Here is a 25,852-nt window from a genome sequence, read left to right on the forward strand (position 1 = left end):
ATATAGCTCAATTATTTGTAAATGCAATGTTCAGCATATTTGACATGTATGTACTCACGCGAGACTGAGCGAATGCTGGAGGAGTGAAGGGGAATGAAGGGGCTTGTGATGAGCATGAAGAATAGACAGTAGGCAGAGTCACGCAGCCAGAGTCACGCAGCCAGAGTCACGCAGCCAGAGAGGGCAACACAGCCTGAGGCTCCCGTCTGCTCACACAGACAAACTGAGGAGGCTCTCCACCAAAACAAGATTTGGAGCATAAAGAGGTGATATGCCCACCACAGGGTGTAGCTTCTGACATTACAATGGTGTACAGCATCTGGGGAAACATATCCCATGGTTTGAAATGGTATCATCAGAGCTTGATTTTGTATTACAAGGAGCAACATATTACCTGCAGTAGAATCCAACCACTCCCCACTGAAAATACGAAGCACCATTTATTGAAGACTACAAAGAAGACTGTGTCTAACATTGTTCAGCATAGACTATCCCTATTAAGTTTACCAATTAACAAGTCTTGCTGATAGTGAGAGTTTGATCAGACTTTTAAGTAAGAAACAGCATGGGTTTGATAATACAGTGGGAATACATGGGACAAGGCTAGCTCATTGTCAAGACAGGAGAGGTACATAATGGGTTGAGAGATTGCATCTCGTACCCATGGTTACTGTAGCAACCTTTGGCCCAATGGTCCCTTATGCATTTCCATTCTGAGATGCTTCAGAGAGGGTTTTCTTTTGATATAATAAATATGCTATCTACATTCTCAGTAGACCCTATGTAGGGGTCTACCAGCTGGCAACAACTACTGTCACAGTCCATGCAGACCACTGACCTGTAGAAGTGTGCAAACCATATAGTGTGATGTCAAATCAGATTCATCTGTAACTTGATGGACATACAGTTCAGATGGTTCCACATAACATGCCCATTACATTAAGAATAGCACAGGTTTAAAAATATAAATCACTGAGAGAACACCCCCCAAAAAATCCCCTTCAACTACATACCTCCCTCTTATCTTGCTTTGGCTTTGATGATTTTGATATGTGAATGATCACAGAAACTGAAGTGTGAATTATGCACATTATCGTGTCCCACTTTATTGGAGATATGGTGCAATATTGTACTGTCTGGCAGGCAGAACGATAAAGATAAGGATGTTGTTTGTAAGTCAGTCAATTAAGTGATGGAATTTACAGTGAAATTGTTCACTCTTCGCTCTTTCCTGTGTGTCCTTTGAACACCCTGAAGGTACACACATAAGTGTACATCCGTCTTGAGATGAAGTGTCATAAGTACATGATATGCAGCTGGCATAATACATTGAGGAGGTTAAATGAATACACCCCAAGAGTGCCCTCGACAAAGCATTTGAGGTTTTACCCTCAATTAACACTGATTTGAATGTTTACCACAATCAACCACTAGAGGGCAATCCCTCTAAACATACTTTGCCAACAGAATCTTCAATCGACAGTACCTCCATGGACTCGTGTCCTCTCTGTATTTGTAAAGACTTGTGAAAATGTATGGAAAGTATTGTAAGAGTTTTACCCTACTTTTGCCCCAGTTGCTCAACAATGTTATGAGGTAGCAAGTGTGTCTCAATAGTATGTATCTGTTATCAATTCCTATCATCCCAAGCTTGCCATGTTGTCGATTTGAGCTACAGTCTTAAGTAAATTTACTTTTGAATCAGTCTTTACTGATTCATTGACTAAATGATTGATTCCTTACACAGTAAACAGTTTGACATGGATCTAGAACTGTGAACTATAACGTGCCACTATAGCGTGGCAACATTTTGACATATGCGTAGTTGACATTTACAACTATAGAAGTGAAGGTATGCGGTTTATAACCAACTTGGAAGGCTCATAACTGTAGTTCGCGGAGTTTCAATTAGAAACTTTCGTAAGGCTAATAAGGCCATTTGGCCCTACCTGTTGAGTATCTTTATGGTCGGCTTTCCGGTGTTGTCCCCAAAAGTGACTTTCTGCCAACTAATTGCCGTTCCATAGTTCCAAGTAGGCTTATTACACAAAGATTTTAGACAAACCAAATGCAAACATCATTTTGTTGCCTATATGCCTAAATCACGCTACAAACGAAACACTTATTTTGCCATAGTTGTGATGATTAGGTTACAAGAACCATTAACGTTTCACTAAGACATCTTTGCTACGGACTTCAAGTTATGTGTATTTGTATGTTCTGATTGTTTGATCCAAGTAAAAGCAGAGTGGACGTAGGCTATAAACTGACCAGACAATCGAATCTGCGGTAGGTAATAATTTTCAGTCAGAAAGTCACTTTTTGGCAAGGGAATAGGACGGAGATCAAAATGAGAAACTTTGTAGTCACTTAATACCCGTAAGCAGCACAAGTTTTTTTAAATTGAAGTTGAAATAGAAAACGTTGCTAAAATGAACGTACCCTACAATAAAGGGTTAAATGGTTTTCCACGCTCTGAGTGGTTGACGGGGGTTAGTTATTGTGGTGCAGAGGCTGTGGACGACGCTCTGCAGCGGACATAGCCCTAACCAACTTATTTTACTCATCCAATCAGCACCTAACATAAACAATGGCGGAGCAAAGGAAGTATACCGAATTGGAATTTGACAGCACATTAAAACTGAACGAGTGAAAAGCTTGCGTGGATTGCCCATGGACGGGCAACAGAGATACGAGATGGAAAACCCGACTGAAAACCCAAGCAAGGCGACGGAATATCTAAAGGAGCTCAATAAAATTATCGAGACTCAACAGGAGTTATTGGAAAAACAAAAGAATCGAATTGAAGAGCTTGAACTACAAGTTACTGATCTTTGCAAAGAAAATGCATGTCTAAAGGACCAGCATCAGCGGCACTTGGTCACCTGCAGACTCCAACAGGGCAATAGTCTTTCCACGTTAGGAGCCATAAAGGAGAATGTAATACAAGAAAAGTAAGTTTACAGAATTCATACTTACAGGTTTATTTATTATGTTAACGAGCTACATTTATGTCACGACGGTCAAAGGGTAACTGTAATAATCTGACAGTCACAGTACTATCGCCTCAGGAAAAGTGAAGAGTATGTTTATGTTGATATGGGACACTACGTGCGTAGGCTAATGCACTACGTAGCCATGCAACTTTGTACTATTTGTAAATGTGTTACTGCATACAATGTAATTTTCTATACGAACACAGAATTTCGAGTTGTGCAGGCTCGATGTCTTCCCGTCAGTTTAATACCAAATGTGTATTTGGATACCCCGCGTAATGAGTGGTCCTTACGCGCGCCAGCACCGTTTCACAAAGCATGCGCCAATAATACTCCCTTAGCCTATGGGATGAGGCATCATATACTGTAGATTTTAAAAGCTTACCGGATGAGATTTAAACTCCAATGTGATAAACCAAACACATTTGTACACACAGCCTATTTACCATCTTTGTACATTGAAGGTAACTTGGAAATTATTGTCATATTCTAATAGAGTTTATGGACGATATTTTGATTAAAGGTTACATTACATTCCCTGCTCAGATTTTATTCTATAGATTACGTTTGCAAATATTTGGATAGTGTGGTTCATACTGTATGATATTCTCTAACAGCATTAAAATATAATACAGATGAAAATGTACCCGATCAAAAATCACCCCACCCCCCACGAGTAGGTTGGGTTTACAGTAGAATAGATGGAGGTAGTCCATGACAATCGGGACTTATTTTTCTATAGCCTACAAGTATAAGTCAACTGAATCCTCTATGGATTTATATAAAGCTGTATACATAGCCTAGTACTACATTGATTGTGTAGTTTAATCTTTGGCCTATTTATTAGATTGAATGTCGTTAATCATGGGTAATAACACCTGGTATGCCGTTTATCCTGTGTGTCAGTCTGAGCAGATTTATTGCAAAGATAAGTATCACATCCAGTATATTTATGGAATGGAACATAAGACTTTACAAGGGTAACTAAATACATTTCACCCCATTATTATCTGATAGCTGTATCAAAGCAAGCAAGAGGATGAGTGGACATTACCCCACACATAGTGTTAATCGTAGCCTGATACAATTTGGCAGTCACAAATGCGAAACTACTTAATTGTAAAAAATGTGATTGACCTAGAATTTATGAATAACTGGGACAATACACACATATCCCAAGGCAAATAGTTTTCATCGTATTGGACTCAATAAAAGACAGCAACTCATAGGCTTACATAAGTTAGAACATTTCAGTTAAACTGGAGCTGTCTTGTCACGCAACTGAGTGTGGCAGTGAACATGTTTTTAAGAACAAATAGGTAAGTTCTTTGAAAACATTATTTCAGATGGTAATAAGGTCATTGTAACAGCCACATGCAGTGAGATAGGTTGCTTGGTTAGGAAGATGATGTCTGTACAGCTCTTTATTCTAAAATTGAAAGGAACAGAAATGTGCATTTACAGTCCTGCTTACAGCTTAGTGTGCCATTTCGATCAGTGACATATTGTGTGTTCACTTATGTCTTTGTAGTGGAAAATGTATAGTTATCTGTGCAGATAATCTTCTGTATAAGGCAGTAGCTTGTAGTTAGCAGATTTTCCCAGGATGTCCTATTTAAGACTCAACCCACTTTACCACACGCCTAGATTTACTACAGTAAAGTGTATACATTTTGAGTTGTAAGTCTCAAGAGACATGCACATACACACAGACACACATGCTCACACATACACACCAACATACTTTGGTGTAGTCTGTCTATGTGTGCTGAGACAGAGTCCTGCCCCTTGTGTTCTGTCAACTTTTTGCCATGTCAGCCATTCTCTTTGTGCTGACCACAGTCAGCAGGCAGTCCTGGCCTTGACTGGAAGGCCAATGAGGAAGCTGTTCACATGGACTCCCCTGCATACAAATATCTGAACAGAACGTACTGCTGCTCTAACTGTAGGACGGACCCCAAATGATTATGTCACACTGACATGGTTTCAGATTCATTCATAAAAAATATGTACAATCACATGTATTCATTTAGCAAGAGCTTTAATCTGAAGTGACATAGAAATTGTGCATGTAAAAGTGCAGAAGATAATCAAGGCCTACTGTAGATGTGCAGTTCAAACAGTATTATATGGCCAAGGCATAGTCTGTATTTTTCAAGAAACAGTGCATAGCATTATTTCAACTATTATAATTGTACAATTCCACAGATAAGACAGTACACCACAAAATAGTAAGAAAATCAATTACAATGTCATCATCATATCTCAAGCATAAAATTAAAGATTTTGCAGATGTCTGTAATACGAATCGTTTATAGATTACAAAGCCCCATACTGACAATTGTAACGACAAATGAACGTAAAAATATAGTTTTAACAAGAGCATTCAACAGTACGGCCTGTTTGTGTTTCAACTGCTTCCTGGCTTGTTTTCCAAGTTGTGACTTGCCACCTAATGAGATTATTCTACACTTTATCTACTCTACACATACTGTGTAACTACATGTGTGCATGCACACAGACACACACACTGACACACAATGCAATACATATTACCCTCAACAAGGTCAAGCAGTATTAATCTTTGTTGTGACACATGTATCCCTAATCAGTACAAGTGGAACCAGAGCTATCCAGTTAATAATATTCAGTACATGTTTTAACAATAAATGTCCAGCATGGCTAACATGGTTAGGACCTGTGACCTTACAACTTCTCTGTTCATTGATTTATGCAAGCTTGACATACAGAGGAGGAGATCCCTTTGATTACATGGTTGCATGGCTGTGGGACTCCATTGCCCAATGCATATTACAGAAATAAGCCCCACCCTGTGTACAAACACAAACATGACCCCTAATTACACCTAGAGCATCCTGCTAAAGGAAATAACCCAATCATTGTTAGAGTTCTTCTGAAGAGCTCTTCAGAATATGCTTTCCTTTGAGAATATTGTTGGGCAGACCAGGCAGTGCTGTTTAATGAGCATTTGGACACCTCCCAGTTTCTAAGAGTCAGAATAATCCCCCCCGTCCAGTTTATATGATGTTGTAAAGTGTGGCTGCATTTGTTTATCATTGCCTCATTCCAATTTTCCTTTTATTGCTAGAAAGAGATTCCCTGTTTTTTGTATACTGTATTGCTTAATGATATTAGCAGTGTACTATTTCACTTTCATAATACATCTACTGTACAAGTACAAGTTATGGCCTTTTTGTGTTTAGGTTCAATGATCTACCAGCAGTTCCACTACAGAAATTCTGATCATTTTCTGTTGGTTAAAGCCCTGGATAATTAACTGTATGAATAAGAATGCACAGTAGCCTTGGGCAAGTTTGAAATATGCACTGCTTGGGATGCATTTAAGGCAAAAGCCATTTCACATGCTGGAGAATCCTGTAGTTTATGAAACCCCAGGGTAGTTTTGTCAGGCTGCCATTTGAATACAGAAGAAGATGAGAAGAGTAAACAAACTTTCAAAAGAAGAGAAACAGCTCTTTGGTTATGAAATATTTATTGCCTTCGTGGCACATTAATATTCTCTCATGTTATAGAATCTTAATGTCAATACATGTAGATGCAGTTGAAAATATTCTGATAGTGGTCTGAGCTTGTTATTCTGATGCCGCAAGTTTATTTGAGATAGATGGGAGGACAAGATAAATATGAAAACAATTTATGACTTTGAAAAGGAAGGTAAATTGTATGTCAGCAGGTACAATTAAGATGAATACAGGAATAAAGCAGTGAGTGGGTTAAAAAGCATATTCAGTTTATCATTGCTTGGACATAGCATTTGACAAACTCAGCTTGCCAGTTGCACATTATGCAGATTATTTATTGCCCTTTCTTCATTCAACTCAGTGTACACTGTAAGTTCAACAAGTTCTCTTTTTTTTCATTATTTTGCTTTCCTTTTTTCTCTCAAATAACATTTACATTTGGTCTTTAGCAGACGCTCTTATCCAGAGCGACTCACAGTAAGTACATTGACATTTCCCCGAGGCAAGTAGGGTGAAGCGCCTTGGCCAAGGACACAACGTCATTTGGCACAGTCGGGAATCGAACCGGTAACTTTCTGATTACTAGCCCGAATTCCTAACCGCTCAGCCACCTGACTCCCTGTATAACATGCCCTACTGTACAATTCTAAATGATTACCTCATTGTAAAGTACAAGTGGTGCATTAACATCAGAGATGGCAATAGTGGAAGATGAATATACTGAAGGTTACTGACGAAACAACCTGCATCATGGGGATATCGTGCATTCCCTGTGTGGAGTATGGGCAGTAGTTTACATTGAGTCCGAATCGCAGAGGGGATTAGCTCCCACCATTTGTGATAGGGTGATATTATTTTCCTTGGGGCTTATCAGTTGTGTAAATGGAGGCCATCTATCATTCAGCTATGGCTGAGGCCACCACTTTACCTCTGGCTCCCAGCTATCTGCTCCTCTGGCCTCCTGGTACACATTGACATGTAGCTTTCCTCAATAGCATGCAATAGGGATGCTTTTTTTTTAAATGTAATTACCAGATTAAATTAGTTATTTATTATAGTACCAATGATGTTTTCAGTCTGGGAGGTTGACTGGAACCATGGAGACATGGAGTTGCCAAATACAGTCTGTAATTTAGCATTATTGTAAGAAAAGTTTGTCTATGCCATCTGATACCATTGGTGACCATATGTTGTATCATCTTCTTAACACACTGCTGATACATGTTCAGCTAATTGGGGCATCAATGCTGCTTTTGATATTATGTTATTTGAATCTTTATATTTATACAGACCTGACAGATTGTCTATTTGGAGTACAAGGAGAATGCCATGATGACTGATACATAAAAGTTAGACGCTTGTATATAACATATTTTATAAGTATCCAGACATTCATGTTGAGTTACAGGAAACACACATGCAAGTCTTACATTATGTGTTCTGTGATCAAATGTATTACATTAGGAGAATGATGTTACGACTGTCAGCCTGTAAGTCTGTTGTTCATGAGGATATTGTCAATACAGTCAACAGATGGATTTCTAAGCTTGTGTGAGTGGTTTTGTTCAACATATCTGACTTGCATTCTTTGTAACAAAATAAATTCAGACATTGTTGACTTTACATATGAGTCTAAAACATATACTCTAAATTGTTTCGGCAGATGCCAGTTGACTGTTCCTGAAAGTTTAATTATAAATCTGTCTGTTTAGAGTTGTGATCTGGATGTGTGATTCGATTACATCACCCAAGAACTCTTATCTTCTAAGGCCACATGCTACATCTTCAAGTGTAACAGAAATCTTAATACATTATCATACTTTTATTTATTTTTTATGGATAAATGTGCCTCCATGGCCTTTGCTATCTTATAACATAACATTTTACATTTACCTGTATTCATTTAGCAGACGCTTTTATCCAAAGCGACTTCCAAGAAAGAGCTTTACAAAGTGCATAGGTCACTGATAATAACAACAAGATAGCCCCAAAAGATTGTGAGTAGCCAAAACATGAAGCACATATTGTAAACAACCAAAATATGAGCCAAAGGGAAGAAACATAAGAGCATGTAGTTAAACAAGTTACACTTAAACAACATGAACCGCTATAAGTGCAAGTGTACCTGTAGAAAAACAAGCAACAATAAAAACAAATGTTACTTGCCTATAATGTGTTATTGAAGTTGTAAACACTCTGTGAATATCATTAGGGACCTTTAATGAGCTTCATGAGAGTACAGTAGCATATATACAGTAGCTTGAGTCACTAAAGATACAATACTGTTGAATTGAATTATTTATATGTGTCAAATAAATGTAAAACACTGAAGAGTTTTTACAATTGGAGTCTAGTGCCAACGTTACTTTGGAAACATTTAGTAAATGTAATTGTAATTCTGAGTCTGAGCCAGAATGTGAGGGCTGTGTAGGAGAACAAACTAGAGATGGATTTTATTTAAGCATACATTGATGTTGTGATTCAGAAACATTACAGTGTGTCTAATTGTCATGTTTTATTATAGAGCACTCATACAGCCTCAGCCTTTCATTCAGTCTGCCATTTGCTAATGTTAGACTATATTGTCAATGCACTGGTTAGAATGGTCGTAAAAAGCTGCTCTACGGCTTTAAAGCTGTATTTCAAAGATGACCATGGCTTTGGCACTACATTTGAATTCTGTGGGCTTTGATCCAAGCCATTGATTATTATCAGGCAGAAAAAGAAATAATGAATCTCATTTTACTTTCAAAGCAAAATAAATGAATCAATTGACCTGTGAAATGACACTGTAATGTGTGTTTTGACAATAGTAGCATGCCCTGGGTGTGACACTGTGTGTCCTTTGAGAAGCTACACACTGGGTATCCCTATCAATGTCCGAGTTCATTTAGCATCAGACCTGTTGCTAGTGCGTCAGGTAAGCCTGTTACCCGTTCTGCGTTGGAAGCCTCTCCCATCCGCCCACAGTGCCATAGTAAGCACTGCTTCTCTGGGCTCTAGCAGCCTGTCTGATAGATGAGAGGCTGTCCCTACATCCTCCACCAGGTGATAATTTGAGCCAGAGATAAACACTGCTGCTCAGCTGTACTGTCCTCAGATCTCCTGGTTCCCCCACCTTGACTCTCCATGTGGGAGATTTCATATTGACTCTCAGAGGATCAGCAAGTCAGACATTCTGTTACGATTAAGCCCTTTGTTACTTTGCAGGTCTGTGTTAAATTGATTTTCACTTTTTCAATCATGTACTGCTTTTATGTTAGACTGCTGTTTACAGTGACCATACATCATACTGCTTACTGTTAAATCATTTAAATGAGTCATTTTGGAATTTGTCTGTCTGTGTGTGTCAGTCAGTTTGTCTTTCCGAAAACCAATCACGACTCATTTCTAAGCAGCAGCGATGCAGCATTTCACCATTAGGCTAATGATATAAGAACAACCTCCTCTGCAACCTAATTAGGGAGTGAACTTGACCCTGCTCTGTCCCCCTCCAGCAGGCATGCATGCCATCGAGGCTGCTGCTGGGATCAAGGCTGGCTCACACCAATACTCCCGCACACTCTTCACAGGGCACAGACCCTGGAGGTAGTCACACAACACATACGTTCTAAATCAATCTTGGAATAGATCAAGTTGATCCAGTTTTGTACCATGTATAGTGGATAATGCATACTGGATACTTGGTGGATGGTGCATAGTTTCTAAAAATCTCCAGTGAAACGTCAGATAGGAAGTGTCTGTGGAATAGTTGCTTTCATCTACAAGAAAAACTTAAACGCATCAAGTAATGAATGTGTATTTTGCCGAGAAACATCTGCAGCTCTTAGTACACCTATTTATTCTGCCCCAAAGTAATATCTGACGCCAGCTGCACCCCTCTTTCTGCGAGTCTTCTAAGCCCAGATTCTGAAGTGGGATCTTTTCAGGATCAGGAGGATTTAAATGTGTTTTCATTATGATGAATGTCATGTCTGTGCTGTGACATGAATATAGAAGAAGCAGCTCCTTGTGGTTCTCTTTGAAGAAGGAAGCCCATTGGCTCATTCACAAGGTGTCACATCAGTGCAAATGGTGACTCATGTTCCCCCTCATGTGATCCCAGTCCGGCTGTTTCTCTCCAATTAAAACCGAGTGTATGAAAAGCCTCAGTTAATGCTTTTATCTGTAATAGGTGCACTCAGCGTTTTAATGATCTCCACTGACATGGATAACAGACATGGTGATAGACTACAGCAGGTCGTTTTGCTTCTTTCAACAAGTTCTTATAGTACCATTGTCAAATGCTCTGGGCCTTCTACACCTTCCTCACCTGGTGTCAGCAGCCCACAGGGCACAGGGCCCCCAGCTAGGGCTGCAGCTGGGGCCAAGACCTGCAGTGGACCAAAGCAAAGCCCATGGGAAATAGATTGTCTTGATCCCCTAACATCTGCCTGATTAGCCTTGCAGCACCAGTAGGAATCTATCCTGAGCAGTCTTCTTCTCTCATCATTTAAACCACCGCTGTTTACATCTTTGTTATTAGACGATTTTCTGTGGCCGGTGTAGTTACATTACATTTATGCATTTAGCAGACACTTTTATCCAAAGCGACTTCCAAGAGAGAGCTTTACAAAAGAGCATAGGTCACTGATCATAACAACAAGGTAGGCCCAAGCATTGCAAGCAGCCAAAACATGAAGCATACATTGTGAAAAACCAAATAAGTGCCAAAGGGAAGAATCATAAGAGCATGCAGTTAAACAAGTTACAATTAAACAACATGAAACTCAAAAAGTGCAAGTACAATTAAACAACATGAAACCCAAAAAGTGCAAGAGTGTACCTGTAGAAGAACAATCAACAGTAAAATATTTCACAGCGAGTACAAAAGTTTAAATCCGTTATAACTAACCAACAAGGGCCGGGTTTCCCAGATTCGTTAAGAAACTCTTAACGGTTAGAGCTTCTGAGGAGCGTTCTAAGAACGCTCTTAGAACACTCCTAAGTAGCTCTTATCGTTAAGAGCTTCTAAACGAATCTGGGAAACCCGGCCAAGAGCAACAAGTCTCTCAATAAGAGTCATTGTGAACCTGGAGGAAACTAACATCAGGTACAGCTAAGCATTCCTAAGTGCTGTTGTAGTATGATCTATAGGAGAGGAGATGTTTTTACTTTTATCCAGTCTTCTGCAGGGCAGTGTTGTCCTAACTGATCTTCTGTTGTAGGGATCAGCATAGACCTCACATTATTGTCTTGATACTTGGGATGCAGTATGAATTGCAATACTGTATGCATTGTTTTTCACAAAATATTGCTATTCAATATGATTTCTTGTTATTTTTGCTTGATGATATTTTTCACCTCTACCAATACTGCCAAAGGGCATTACACTGCCTGTGTGAGTAATCTATGACTATGAGCTTCGCTGATTACTCAAATGGTACAGTATATAATTCAGATTGTGACTGGTTGCTAGTTCATTTCTTGTGAGATCTGTTCCGTATAGCTACCTTGTTTGTTGCTGTGTTTTCAACAAGCGCTAGTGCAAGTGCAGTGTCTGTGGCCAAACACTAGAATGTGAACGCTAGTGCAGTGCCATTTGGTGGCAAGCGCATTTACATAAAATGAATTGTTATCTGGTTACAGGTGTGCATTTATTATTTATGAGTATTTACAATGGCTTCGAGCCAATCACAATCAAGGACCGGAACGATCCCATTTATAATTACATGGATTTGTCACAAACTGCTCATCCAAACAACTTCCCACACGTCACTGCACATTCATGGGTTCTGAACAACACACCTGGCAAATGTCAACTTCATACAATGCCCGATTCTCGAGACAATCACTCTACTAACAAACACACACACATACACACACAGATTCCTGACTGTATAGTTAGATAATGAGTCAATGATTCTCATGAAAATTCCATCAGTCTTTTTCTTAAAAAAGTTAAAAACAAGAAAGGCACTTCTACCATGGACATTATGCTTTTGACTTCTATTTTAGTTCAATGCAGAGAATTCTACCTGCCACGACTGATGACTTGCTGAGCGCTTTTTATTTCATCCTTGACTGAGTATGCTCATTATTTTAGAATGCATGCTTTCTTCCAGCTTCCCCAACACAGGCCATGAATGCTCCTTAAACGTGGAACACCTCTACACAGGAAGTGAGACTCAACGGAACACTGTGCACATAAAGCCCCCAGCTCAGTGTTAAACCTTGTCTCTCTGTGGACTAATGCTGTTGAAGAGGGCTATGACAGATACAAGAAGCTTAGGACGGCAGATCATTAGTGACAGCAGTGTCTCATAGGAGGCTCACAGAGAATCCATCAAAGGCGTCAGGGGTGCAAGGCCTCGTGTCCTGGAACTGCTGGCATGGCAAAGACAGGGATTCTCTGTCTATTTCCTCATATCCCAGCCAGGAAATGAAAGAACACAAAGCTATTTCCCATGATCTTCTGTAATAACATCAGGATTGGGAGGCGTGCTTAGTCATGTCCAATCCAATCCACCCCACCCCCCACCCTCCATCCTCCCTTGCGGTTGAGGTTCTGTCACAGATGTGAGTATGGGTATTGTTGCGCGTCTGTTCCTCATTGGCCCTAATCTGCAGGTTCCCACAAAGCACGTCAGGCTGCCTGCTTTGGCTGGCATGAACTGTGATGACCTGTTAAGTCCACTCCTCCACTCTAGATTTAGGCGCTTGTTTCCAGAGGGAGGAGATTATGTCAGTTCCTCCTGCTTTGCTATCTTACGTAATGCTGTGTTGTGTGGCTGGAGCAGAAATAACAGTTTGCTTTTTATTACTCCATTTTTTTTACCCTTGATTTGGACATTGTGGAATTAATGACGTTTTTATTGCAGTTAATGTTGACTAATCATTCATGTTTCTAATGGTGGACAAAACTGAAATATGTCTTTGGGATGTGGACTTGATTTGCTTTTTGCTCCTCATCTAATTCTGAGTGAGCACAGGAAGAATACACTATTCCAATCTGTCAGGACCCATCGGGATAAACAGCTGCTGAGGGAATGATCTCTGGGATATCCCCTCCCCTCTCTTCTCTTCTTTTCTCTTCTCTTCTCTTCTCTTCTCTTCTCTTCTCTTCTCTTCTATTCTATTCTATTCTATTCTATTCTCTCCTCTCCTCTCCTCTCCTCTCCTCTCCTCTCCTCTCCTCTCCTCTCCTCTCCTCTCCTCTCCTCTCCTCTCCTCTCCTCTCCTCTCCTCTCTTCTCTTCTCTTCTCCTCTCCTCCCCTCCTGACCATGGGCTGTGTGAATTTGTGTGGTACATACACTGAGCTGGCTGCCCCCCTGCCTGTGATTGATAATGCACCTCATTATTTGTGCCATTTCATCTGAGGCTTCCTGGAAAAGCCTCAAGCTGTGACTGTCTGTCTGCTTGGAATACCTGCTAATGACTGCCCCATCCCCCAGACACACACCCGACCAGAGCACACGCGCAACCTTGGCTGAGAGGGAGGGCACAAATATTCTTAAGCCCGCACATGCTTACACACAAGTGGTTTATTTGTGTAGGCACACACACATAGATACGTTAGATTAAATGCATAATCAACTAGATGTGCTCCTTTTTAAAACCATTTTGACATGCTTCGAACAGCACACTCACATACACTAACTGACATTCAAGAATGATCAAGTATGAGTTAAACCCATGTACTTTTGTTCCAGAGTGCATCACCTGCCCTGACACTGTAAAGGGGTATTCAGTAGAGGGCAGGAAATGGTAAAGGAAATGAGGTCACAGCTGCAGCTTGCCTCTGGAAAGGGACTGAATGACAGGAACAGAGAGGGGACAGAGATAAGGCAACAGGAAGAGCCTGGGATGAAGAGATGGGAAGAAAGGAGAATATATTTTCATGGACTGATTTTCTGTAAAGAGAGCTGATATTCGTACATTATTAAAGAGGTTTATGAGTTCTTATAACAAGGCTTTATTTATTGTCGAGCTTTCTCAGCATTACTCTAAAATAAAGCACATAATGCCTGCAAAATAAACTGAACACAATGCCTGAAAATCAGGTCTTTGTCATTGGAAAACGCAAAAATGCTTTTTATTAGTGCTGTATTACAGATGTACCATCATCATCTTTAACCTACCAACCTTCTTTATATTATAATATCATGCAATCATACTTTCCTCAACATTATGGTGCTCATATTGATAATACAAACAATATCCTCTCTAACTCTAACCACACAGGCATAGCGTATCTTGCTTTGGTCTCAAAACATCAAATTTTAATCATTTTAAAATATACACATCAGTTAATGAAGGCCAGCACTTAACTTGGGTGGACAGAAACTGTGTAAATGATAAGTAAATGCTTGTTTATCAAACTTTCTCACTGATGGAGATGGCTGCCGACATGCTTCTAATGCACCTCTTCAATGTTCTGCCAAGGTGTGGTTTATTCTAATAACCACAGGATCTATCAGCACTGGGCTTTGTAAGGAAATACAGTGGTACAAGTCAGTCCAAGGTCTGCAAATTAATTCATAGCCTGAAAATATTGATTTTTTGGGAAAATGCTAATGAACAAAAAAAACTTTTAAGGCTCTAGCATCTCTATCAATGTATTCAGTGGTGTTTCTACTATATGTGGGCTAGCGTCTTTTAATTATACAAATGAAATACCAGGTAATTACTACTGTAGACAAGACGATTCCAGACGCATACGGATTGGTCATTGACTGTTTCAGTTTCAAATAGATTGTATGTAGATTTTTGTAGGCTTGTGCTTGGATGCATGTATATTATCAGTAGAGATATTTAATTTTCTATATTGTAGCTGTGCTTCTATTTTGATCTGCCATGTTAGCCCAGTCATAATGGTCAATGCCAGTAGTAGGGAAACTCATCTTACCATGTGTTTAATGACCACTCTTCATTCCTCACGCTGGCTCTCTAATGAGGCGCCTGGATTTAATACTGTCAAATTATCCATGTGCTTCATACCGTACATCCAGATTTTAGTCTCAAAATATTTTAACATTTTACATTAAGAGCTTACGCATATGCGGCACATGGACATGACTACATAGACAGTCAAGACTCGTTTTCAATTTTTATAATGTTGGTATTGATAACGATTTTCTCTCTTTTGTCTTTGTAGCCAGTGCCATTACTTTACATTACATTGACAAAGATATTGATTTTTACTCATCAACTTCTTCAATCATGACCAATTTCTGCACCCACCAGTCTATTTCAGGTAGAAATTACCTCCCTTTGGTCAGAAATGTAATAAGTAAAACTATCTGTGCAGATCTAAGCACATATTAAACTATTTCCTAAGGGTATCAAGGCATTAGTGTTCATACCTCAAATCCTGGCCTTGGTAGCTTTGCTGTGGAAAATACACTGGGGGATTTTATTACACTACGCTAAATTAATATATTACAGACATTAAGGCCAAGCAATTGAGAGACTTTGTGCTATGGATTTGATGAGATTCTCTTACCTGCCAAGTCTAATATGCTTACCTCACGGATCTCAGGGTCTGTGTCAAATACTCAAAATGTTTGAACATGAACAGAATGCTTTATTAATGTATTGCTTTCAGGTTATAGCCTCATTTATATAAAGCCAATGGCAACTATTTATTTGTTTTCTGTGAATTTTTTAATGATGTATGATATTTGACAGGCTAACTTCTGTCCATTGTACATGAAGTGTCATACAATATACTCAAGCTGCTGAGAGACATTCAAAAAGAAAGACAGCCTTGAGGTGACGCTCTTGAAATAGGACAGCAGTATCTTTGCATATGTCATAGAGCATTGTCTCCATGTAATGGCTTCTAACTATGTTAATAGGATTATTTGAAGGGAATACATGATGTCATGTCAGGCAGAAGAGAGTCCTTGTTTGGACTTTAACAATGGTGTTCTAAGTTCTAATTGAATCGTGTGTGTGAAATGTAGTTTTTTTTTTATCTGCGTAATTTCAGGGATTGCAGAATGGGTTGGAATTCAGATGTTACACTGGATTTAGTCTTCGTGTCCTGTAAATCAAATGCTTTAAGACCAAATCAACATCCACATTCCCATTTTGTATTAGCCATAGTACTATTACCTGTTTTCAAATGCTTCCACTCTAAGAAGAGTTAAATCCAGAGTCAAGCATGCAGATAATCCCTGTGCTCAGAGTATGGCTGTGACAAATACCACCCTCAGAGATCGCATTTTAAGCTAAGAGTCATTCTGGCTTCAGGATGAAGTAGTGCTTAAATTGCTGATGCATTGACTGGGTTTTTCAAAGCTCTGTGTAACATGCTGAGGACGTACCCGCTAGAATCAATGGAAATCCAATTGACATTAGATGAAAGCTCTGGTGTCTTTGTGTCTCCCTATGTGACTGTTAAGTCCTGCCGTCATTGCATGGTCACACACATCCAGCTTTAGGAGAGAGAAGCCCTTGATGGACTCTCTCGCCTTATTGTCACATCAGCTTGCTAACAAGATTGACAGAATATCTCCTTTTGTTATTTACCATTTCCAGCTCTCCTCAATGGTTTGTGTAGTGACAGTTTTTTATAAAAAATACTGCTGTGTTTAACCAATATAGTGTGTTACAAATTTCTGGCAGGTGAAATAGCCATAGGGTTGTTGATTGCGGAGCATAGACCACCAGAGTTTTTGTTCAGGCCCCTGTGTGACAGACACTAAAGTCTGTATTTTGCTAGTTCAGGTTTACCCCAAGGGTTCAGCTGGAGGCCAGCCTCCTTCCCTGCCTCCCCTGTAACTCTATGCCCCTCCCCAGCTTTCCCCTGGATGCCTTGTCTGAACACACACTACTGGCGTGGAGCCAATACTGCTGTTTTAAAGTCCAGTCATAGGACTTGCCATTATCTGCAGCAATATCTTACATAACAGAAGAGGGGGGCAGGGGGGGGGGGGGTCATTTTAATTCCACTTTGCAGACAATAGATCCCAGATACTGCATAACACTGAAAATACTTTATTGACATCATTAACTACTGCGTGTGCTGGTTTCTCTCCTCCAAATTGCTGTACATTTTGTCAGTAGTTAATTTAGGGTGGTTGGAATTACTAGGGGAGAAGTCATCAGTTAACATCAATATTTGATGTTATTGACATGTGTGCATTCATTAGACCCACGGCAAGGGTTGGATTGCTTAACCTTCCCTCAGAAATTGAGTTTTTCCTCAAACACTTCTCCTGACAGGAAGAATTTGTGATGTTGTACAATTGACTTTTGAAACACACTAAATGAAGGAACGAATTCCTCTCTCATGTATTATAAAAGTCTAAATCCAACCCTGAGACAACACAACAGTATTCTTTCATGACAGCAGAGCAGTGATGTAGAATGCCCTTGAAAATGTGTCGTGTATTTGGTCAAGTCTGACTGCGTGCCCGCTCAGTATGATGGTGCCCTAGGATGCTGCGAATGCTCTCCTACTCTCACTGCAAATGTAATTGTGCTCTTTGGCTGTGATGTATAGCCTGGCAGGCAAAAAGGTTAATTTCATTACTCTGCTGGATTAAACAATCATTGTTTAATTGGTAGAGGGAAAAAAACTGCACAAAACGTGACTGTGTGTGACCTGTAATGAGCACAGCAGTCTGTTCTTGCTGGTGCCCTAGGATGACTTTTATTAAAGTGTGAGAGGAAGACTCAAATGTGAGAAGAATCCACCATTTTATTCGATTTTCTCAATTATTAAATACTTTCTTATATTGAGGTACATGACGTGTTTTTAATTACATACATTTACTTCAGAGTGACATTATTCTGTAAATTCATGGAGCAGACAGATTACAAGCATTTTGTAGGGTGTCAAACTATAATTTGCCAAAATGGTTTGTTATGACACAGATCCAATTAAGGTTGATGCCATTTGTACTATATCACACCTGATTTCAAGATTATGATAAAAAAAATGGCACAGTACTGAACAGTACAGTCCACTTCTAGACAGTGGCAATATTTATCTTCACATGTATTGTGCGGGTGATAGCTTGTGATCAAATGGAGTCTTCATGACACCATTGTAACCGATAGGTCTCATCCAGTCATGTAATGAAAACCTCTCATAGCATTTAATTGGTTTTGCTCTGACAATTTCAGAATGTTGTCTCACAAGTAAAGAGTCTACTTCTTCTCTCGTGTAAGAACGTTTTCTTACTTCTAGCTCCTGGTCTCAGCTGACCTGTAGGTTTTGATCAAAACATAGCACAACATTGAGGATTAATATTTATTTTTCATATCAAGCTAAAAGGTTTGGTTGGAAATAATGATATACTGTATAAGCACCACCCCACTATTTAATATCTACTTTAAACTGCAGTAGATGTAAAAAGAAAATGACTAGAAAGAGATACTTGTAGTATTAGGAGGAGCTACTGAAAGGATATGGTAGAGACCACATGAACTGTTCCCAACGTAGTTTACATGTTAATACATGTAATTTGTTTGATTTGTGTATACAAATGTTATTTTTCTTTAAATAAAAATACTTAGTTTGATGTTTTATGCTCTTCACATTACTTATGCATTTACGTATTTCTATAAAGTATTTATACAGCATAACTCCAATGTCCTAATTATCTGCCGTCAAATTCATCAATGAATCAAACACTTAATAGTTGATTGGAAAAACTCTTGCCCTGAAAAAAAACAATTACTCTAATCCCACCAATAATTGGACTGACAGCTGGACTATTAGAAGGGCAGAAGGGAAGTGTATCTGCTTTTTATTATCTGTGCGTTTCATTGGTAAGATATTACATAATTTCTGTAATTGTTTCTATTCTCAGTGTGAGAAGAGACATTCAAGAGTAGGTGTTAACACACTTGCTTAATAATACTTTTCGACTAACTTTGTACATTCTCATTCTGTTATTCAGCACACGATGAACACAGTCTCACTGACTAAATTGTGACGGCAAAATACTGTACCGATATTGCCAAGAGGGTCAAAACAAATTGGTTTTGCCTAATGCCTTTGCCCGTTACTTATTTTGTAATTAAGTTTGGGCAAGTAGTGCTTTTATAATTTATTTCTCAGCTGAAAAAATATATTATACTAACTCCCATCCTTCAGGAAGGAGGGAATAGCTGGAATGTTGCTATTGTTGATGACACTGTGCTCATGTCCTGTTTGGGATGGACAAACCTGTACCACACCCTTCCTACTACATGGAGTAGGAAGCACATTCCAAAGATATAGGACATAACAGACCATACTTTGAGATCATATTATGGTCCACTATTGATGTGATTATGCCATATTAGTAATGGAGAATTAATCAGTGTGTCACCAGTAACAATGTATTATCATGCAAGACGCTCCAGTCAAAGCACAGACATGTTACCATAGTGCAGCTCTGCCATACACAAACTTCCTGATCAATTGCGAAAATATCATTATAGTGAGTTATGCAAGTCTTCAGCTGCTCAGACAGATTTGAAGAACTGGCAAGTCTTTGCCACCTCTAAACTGTCAATATTATCCCCTTGGCTGTGGACCAAGCTTGTGCCCAGGCTGGTGCAAGCATTGGCAGTCCACCCTGGAGTAGCAGTGCAGTGATTAAAGCTATTTAAACGTACAACTTAAAACATAAAAATACCACCTTGGCCTTCCACATCCAACAAACGATATAATGACCTTGTTTTCTGTTCGATCTGTTTTGTCTCAATGTTTGCAATGACTGACTGTCAGAATGTGAAGCATCTGGCTTCAGGAATGGAGGAATGCATCTATATATCATTGTTTGATTGACATTCATTATTGAATGTCTTTGTGTTAGTATCTTGCTTTTAGACAGTATACTGGTCTGTTATAATACAGTTTGCCCTTTCTCGATCACACCCCGTAAGCAGGGAACCACCACACCATTAGCAAATAGGCCTAGATATGCTACACTTCAAATAGTTTTGAAACAAGATTGTGAGAACGAACGTGTCACATTCCTGCTACTGCCTTGGTTGCCATCACCCACTCTTAGGGTGGCATTTAATACAGACCACATATCACTCATTAGTTTGTTATTGAACACCAAGTGCCAAAGAGCTGACGTGTATTTCTGCACAGGGGAGAGACTGAGACCAGAGGCTCATTAGTTTGATGTCCAGGTTATGAAAGACAACCTTAAAACTATGGTGGAGTCAGTCAAATGTATAAAGTTTGGCAGGCTATGCCCAGGGCTGCCAACTGTCACGCATTGGCCGTGAGACACACGCATTTCAACCAGTTCACACGCTCGCACGCCACACATTGTATTTCTCAAACTGAGAGGGCAACGCCAACCAAGTAGTCCTGCTAATGTAATGGACAGTAATGGACGAGGCGCAGGTAAACAGAGTCAAGAAACATAGACGCGCGAATACGCGTGAAAGCTTGTAGGGGGGGGGGGGGTGCAAACACACGTGAAATGTCGTGTCACAGCAACATTTTGGTTGGCCCCACCACCCCACAGCCCTGCTATGCCTCCTCAAGCTCCTGTGTACTGGCTACATTAGAAAGTTTGTTTCACTCTCCAGGATGAAGTTGATGCGGATACTATGAACGATTTGCTCTCCTGACTTTTTCTCTCAGTACCCTAAAGATTTATTTCCTTTCTCCCTCTATTCTGCTAAATTTAAATAATCTGACTAGCCATGTGAGCCGTTTGACTGCGGGCTTGATGTGACATTCCATAGTGTTTGTGGCTAAAACCAGCAATGCAAGAGTCTGTCATTAGACACACATACCATCATCTACCAAAGGTTAGAAACTGAAATGGGTGCTTTGCTGCAATCAGCCTACAATTTTCAAGGAAGGGCCGACATATTCAACTTCTATAAATAGGTCAGGTACAGTGATGTGGCCTAAGACACATTTCTTTACTTTTATCCGTCCATGAATTTGTAGACATTGGCCATAGACAGAAAACATAAGTCACGGTTGAGTGAAGTTTTTGACATTACAATAGCATAATCTTTTGCACATAGCCTTCTGCACAATGTAGCACTCTTGTAGTTGGGGAGCCTGAGGGTAAAAGAGTATGTTGTGGATATTAGCTTGCTCCATCACGTAGTTAGGACTGAACATGACTGCCAATGTACTGCTGTCTGTTAGTCTCTGGGGTTTTACAGCCTTGAAATGTGTGGCAAAATCCCTTGAAAAGCAAAGCTCGCTGTAAATGTAATTGGTAGCTCAGTTTTGTGTAGTGCGACCCTCTCTCCTACACCGTGCAGATATGTACAATATGAGAGCCCAATGTAATTATATGCTTTGAATGAATTTCCATGTGTCTCTGTGACCTGTACAGAGATTGAGTCACCATGCTAATGTGAACCATTGTACAGGATGTTGACAGAAGCCTTAGCTGAGAGTGGCTTAGAAAAAGACAATAACAACATTTGTTTAATATATATATATATTTGTCTTTTTATTTCATATACTTGAATAAACTTTTTTTGTCTCTTTTACCTTTGATACTATTTTTTTGTTTTAACCTTTAGTTATTCTTTGTCTTGCAGGTCAGAAAGTGAAAGTTCAAGAAGTGTCAGGTATGGTAAAAATGTTTTCTTCTGTGCTGTTCATTCATAGACTTCAGTAGATCATGTCTTAATAATAATTGTCAGTATTCATTTATCCATGTCAAACGATTTCCCTGATCAAATCACATGCCATAGGATGGATATTTTGTATTGTTGATCCTCCATTGCATCTATCACCTGACCCAATGGCTGTATTTTCTCTTGTTACATTGTGTGTGCGTGTATATAGTTGAACTATCAGAGAGCTGTGTGTTTGTCTGGCAGGGCATGCTTAGAAACACGAACAATATTTCCCGCCTTTTCACCTTTACCACCAGTAAAGTTTGTTTTGGGACTAGCCGTCTATGAACTGGCTCTTAACAGTGTCTCAAGGACACTGTTGTAGTTGATGGATGTTGTCCTATGTTTAGATAATGATGTATTAAAGCAATGTCAAATGCCTTTTTCTGTTGTTTTGAAGTATAGAACAGCTTTTTTCTGTTGGCCAAAACCAGAAAATCGCTATTCTGGAAGAATGGTTTTCTAACAGCCTTCTGAGCATGAGCTGCTCATGGGATGAGAGAGCAGCACCTGCACGTGGACTGTTGACCTGCATCCATCCCAGGGAACCTGGTAGCTGTCCTGAGAGAGGAGACGAATGTGTTGACCATCTCTCTTCTACACTCTAGAGTTGGACACTGAGGACCCTTTGTTCTCTCCGAGTAAAGAGTTGGATGTCTACATCATTGTGATAGATGCACAGTGGACTGGTCTGTGTCAGTATTAGGATTTAGCAGTAGATCCACTGGCGGATAACAACGTACTTGAAAGCTTCACTGACAAATGTAACAGCAGGGATACGTCTTCTCTGTTACAGTCTCATGCTGGGTAGAAAGATACAGTGAGGCTGAGTGATATTGTATGAGATAAGAAATATATAAGTAATATTGTATTTAGTCATTGTTTGAGTGAATAATCTCCACAGTAAGTTTACCGCCAACCACAGTGTCAGCTAAGGCCATTCTTAGTGTCTTCTTGGTAACTCTGGGGATCTCCTGAAATGAAGCTTACTCCTGGTGCTAAACACAGTGTTCCAATGCTCAAGGACGCAATCACCTCCCACACTGTGTGTTATCAGACTTTGGTTCCCTTCAACAAGACACACTGTCTCTCATTTACGTCTGAAGTCTGTTGTTTATCTGGGGTGCAGACTTGTCACTGCCCCTGCCCCATCCTGACCTGCCCCAGCCAGACCTGTCCCTGCCCGCTGCGGCCCCAGACAGACTTGCCCCTGCCCCAGACAGACTTGCCCCTGCCCCAAACAGACTGCCCCTGCCCCAGACAGACTTGCCCCTGCCCCAGACAGACTTGCCCCTGCCCCAGACAGACTGCCCCTGCCCCAGACAGACTTGCCCCTGCCCCAGACAGACCTGCCCCAGCGCCTGCCAGACCTGCTCCTGCTCCTGCCAGACCCGACCCGCTGCCCCAAACAGAACTGCCCCTGCCCCAGACAGACCTGCCCTTGTTTCCTCCCTATCATCCTGACACAGGGACAAATGAGAGAGCTAAAGCACACCGCTAAAACCAACACTGGCTAGATGTCTTATATTTTTTTTCCTCCAGCTGCAGTATACCAATGCTCCTCTGGAATGCATGCAGTATAGGGCTCTCTGTGCTGACGTGGCACTCTGTTAGAAAGGACATGCGGAGGTTAAGCGGAATTTGAATGACCAGTGGTGCTTTTAGATGTTATGCACCAGGAGACAAGAGTATTCCCTGGGACTTGGAGAAAAGTGATGTATATAAAAGCTTTTTACCAACCCAATAAGGGGACTCCAATAAGGGGAATGTATTTGGAACATCCAAAGATATATCTTTGAAATGGTCTACAGAAGTGATAGTTAGAAAACTTAGAGGACATTTGAGTTTGCTTCACTCCACTCTCCTACAGTATCCACTGGAAATGAGAGGATATAATAGTGTAAAGTGTCTTCACAGGATGTTGTTCAGTGCTCCTCGCCAGCACACTGCATCCTATAGGAATGGGAGAGCAATGCTGGCCCACATTCTGATATGTGTTACAAGGCCCCAGCTTGTTTGTTTTTCAATTCCTTGATCTTCTCCTCAGGGATGAGAGATATAGGGCACTTACACTCTGCAGAGAGGTTCATTTAGCCTCTCACACAAATACCAGCTGGAATGTTACTGTAGATGTGGCCCAGGTGAAGAGAAGCGTACTCCATCCCCTCCTCCCCTCCTCCCCTCCTCCCCTCCTCCCTCCTCCCCTCCTCCCCTCCTCCCTCCCTCTTTCCTGATACCTGTCAAATGAACGGGCAGCCCCCGATCCAGATCCAACTGTTGTATCCCTGCTTGGTAAAACCTTGATGATCTGCTGATGAATAGCTTGTCCTATTTGTTGTGAATATGCCTTATTATGTGGTGTGAGCTGACAAAACCAATTACCGGAAATCATTGAATTGACATCTGGATCTTATAAATCAGCAGTCGCCAACCACCGGGCCCTGAACTGGTTACATGCCATGGCCAATCCACTGCCAGGCCACTCTGAAAGGATCAAACATGAACAATTATTTTGATTTCACGTTGAAGAAAATTCTAGCCTAATAATATATGAAGAAATTACTATACTAATTATACACTTATAGGATATTAGTGCAGTTTCTACTCTTGGTCCAGTCTGTTGGTCTTTTTGGCCACAACATGGCCACAACTATTTACAGATTGTGAACTTGAGTAACATGCCGTGAGTTCATCAGTTTCTACGGGCTGCCTGGGCTGTGTTGCCTGCCAACTCTGCTAGCTGACTGACATGAAGAACAAAAAAACACATGTTTCTGAAGAGCTTCTTTGGAAGGGATGAGAAAGATTAGGATGTTATTATGAAGCAGCCGTACAAAAAATATCCCTTATCAATATTCCGGTCGTCGTTGTCCCCCCCTCAACGGCCGGTCTGTGATGCAAAAACTGTTGGGGACCGCTGCTAAAAATAACCCGTCCCTGGAGATCCCACCGGTCTGATCTGGATTCATAAGACGGCCCTCACAGACAGGTCACTCTAGGTGATTTAAATCACTAAGGATCTGTGTAATATCACTGAAGAGATTTTAAATGGCTTCATGTCAAGGTACTAAAGGTTAATTGGATTCTGTCAACATAATATCATTGGGAAATGTTATGAGATCTCAAAGCATCATTATTGTGCTCTGTATAGTATTTCTGTTGAAATGATCATTCTGCCTGCTGTCAGAACCAGTCTAAAGCTTTATTAAGACACAATTAACACAACAAAAATTTGGGATAAGCAAGGGCATACCCTAAAACTTAAGTAAATGTCTTCAAACCAGAGAATTTCTTATTACTGTATTTAAAGTGGTACATGTATTTTTATGCATGTTTGTGAATTGTGAATTCTTAACATTTCCTTTCCGTTTATGTCAGATATGGTTTCAGTACATAAAAACCTTCAAACGAAGGTCATAAAAGGATATACCCATTGTTTTTTCTGTTCAGTTGTGCAACTCATTTCCAGTTCATAGTAAAAAAAACATAGCAGCTTTACTTCTCAGAAAATAGATGGTAGATTTGGTATTATGTAAACCTGCTTAAACCTGCTTTGGAGTACAGTGAACAATATATTATGTAAACCTACCGGAGGTGCATGATAGGCAGCAGTCTGTGTGTGATGGGGTATTTGTCAGTGGGATTTGTGTACAGCATGCGCACATGAACGTTCTCCATGGCTTAGCCCAGTGTGCTGAAGTCCTTGCATCTCGATGTGGGCTTGTGGTGTTCTGATTGATGGCTCATTGCTGGCTGTG

At 40.2% G+C, this 25,852-nt stretch overlaps 1 protein-coding gene across 2 annotated transcripts in view; it reads left to right on the plus strand.

Annotated features, from left to right (window-relative positions):
- Positions 1 to 2,483: 2,483 nt before the first annotated feature.
- Positions 2,484 to 25,852, plus strand: part of iqsec1b (IQ motif and Sec7 domain ArfGEF 1b) — a 101,374-nt gene continuing 78,005 nt past the window's right edge. The window contains exons 1-2 of one of the 2 annotated variants that reach the window (XM_047026338.1): positions 2,484 to 2,954; positions 22,014 to 22,043. In XM_047026338.1, coding sequence (XP_046882294.1) covers positions 2,674 to 2,954; positions 22,014 to 22,043 — 311 coding nt within the window. In that variant the 5' untranslated portion in view covers positions 2,484 to 2,673. The remainder of the gene's footprint in view (positions 2,955 to 22,013; positions 22,044 to 25,852) is intronic. The other variant, XM_047026336.1, reaches the window with a different exon arrangement.

The sequence above is a fragment of the Hypomesus transpacificus genome, chromosome 9 (genome assembly GCF_021917145.1).
Source record: "Hypomesus transpacificus isolate Combined female chromosome 9, fHypTra1, whole genome shotgun sequence".
In the NCBI taxonomy this organism is placed as follows: Eukaryota; Metazoa; Chordata; class Actinopteri; order Osmeriformes; family Osmeridae; genus Hypomesus; species Hypomesus transpacificus.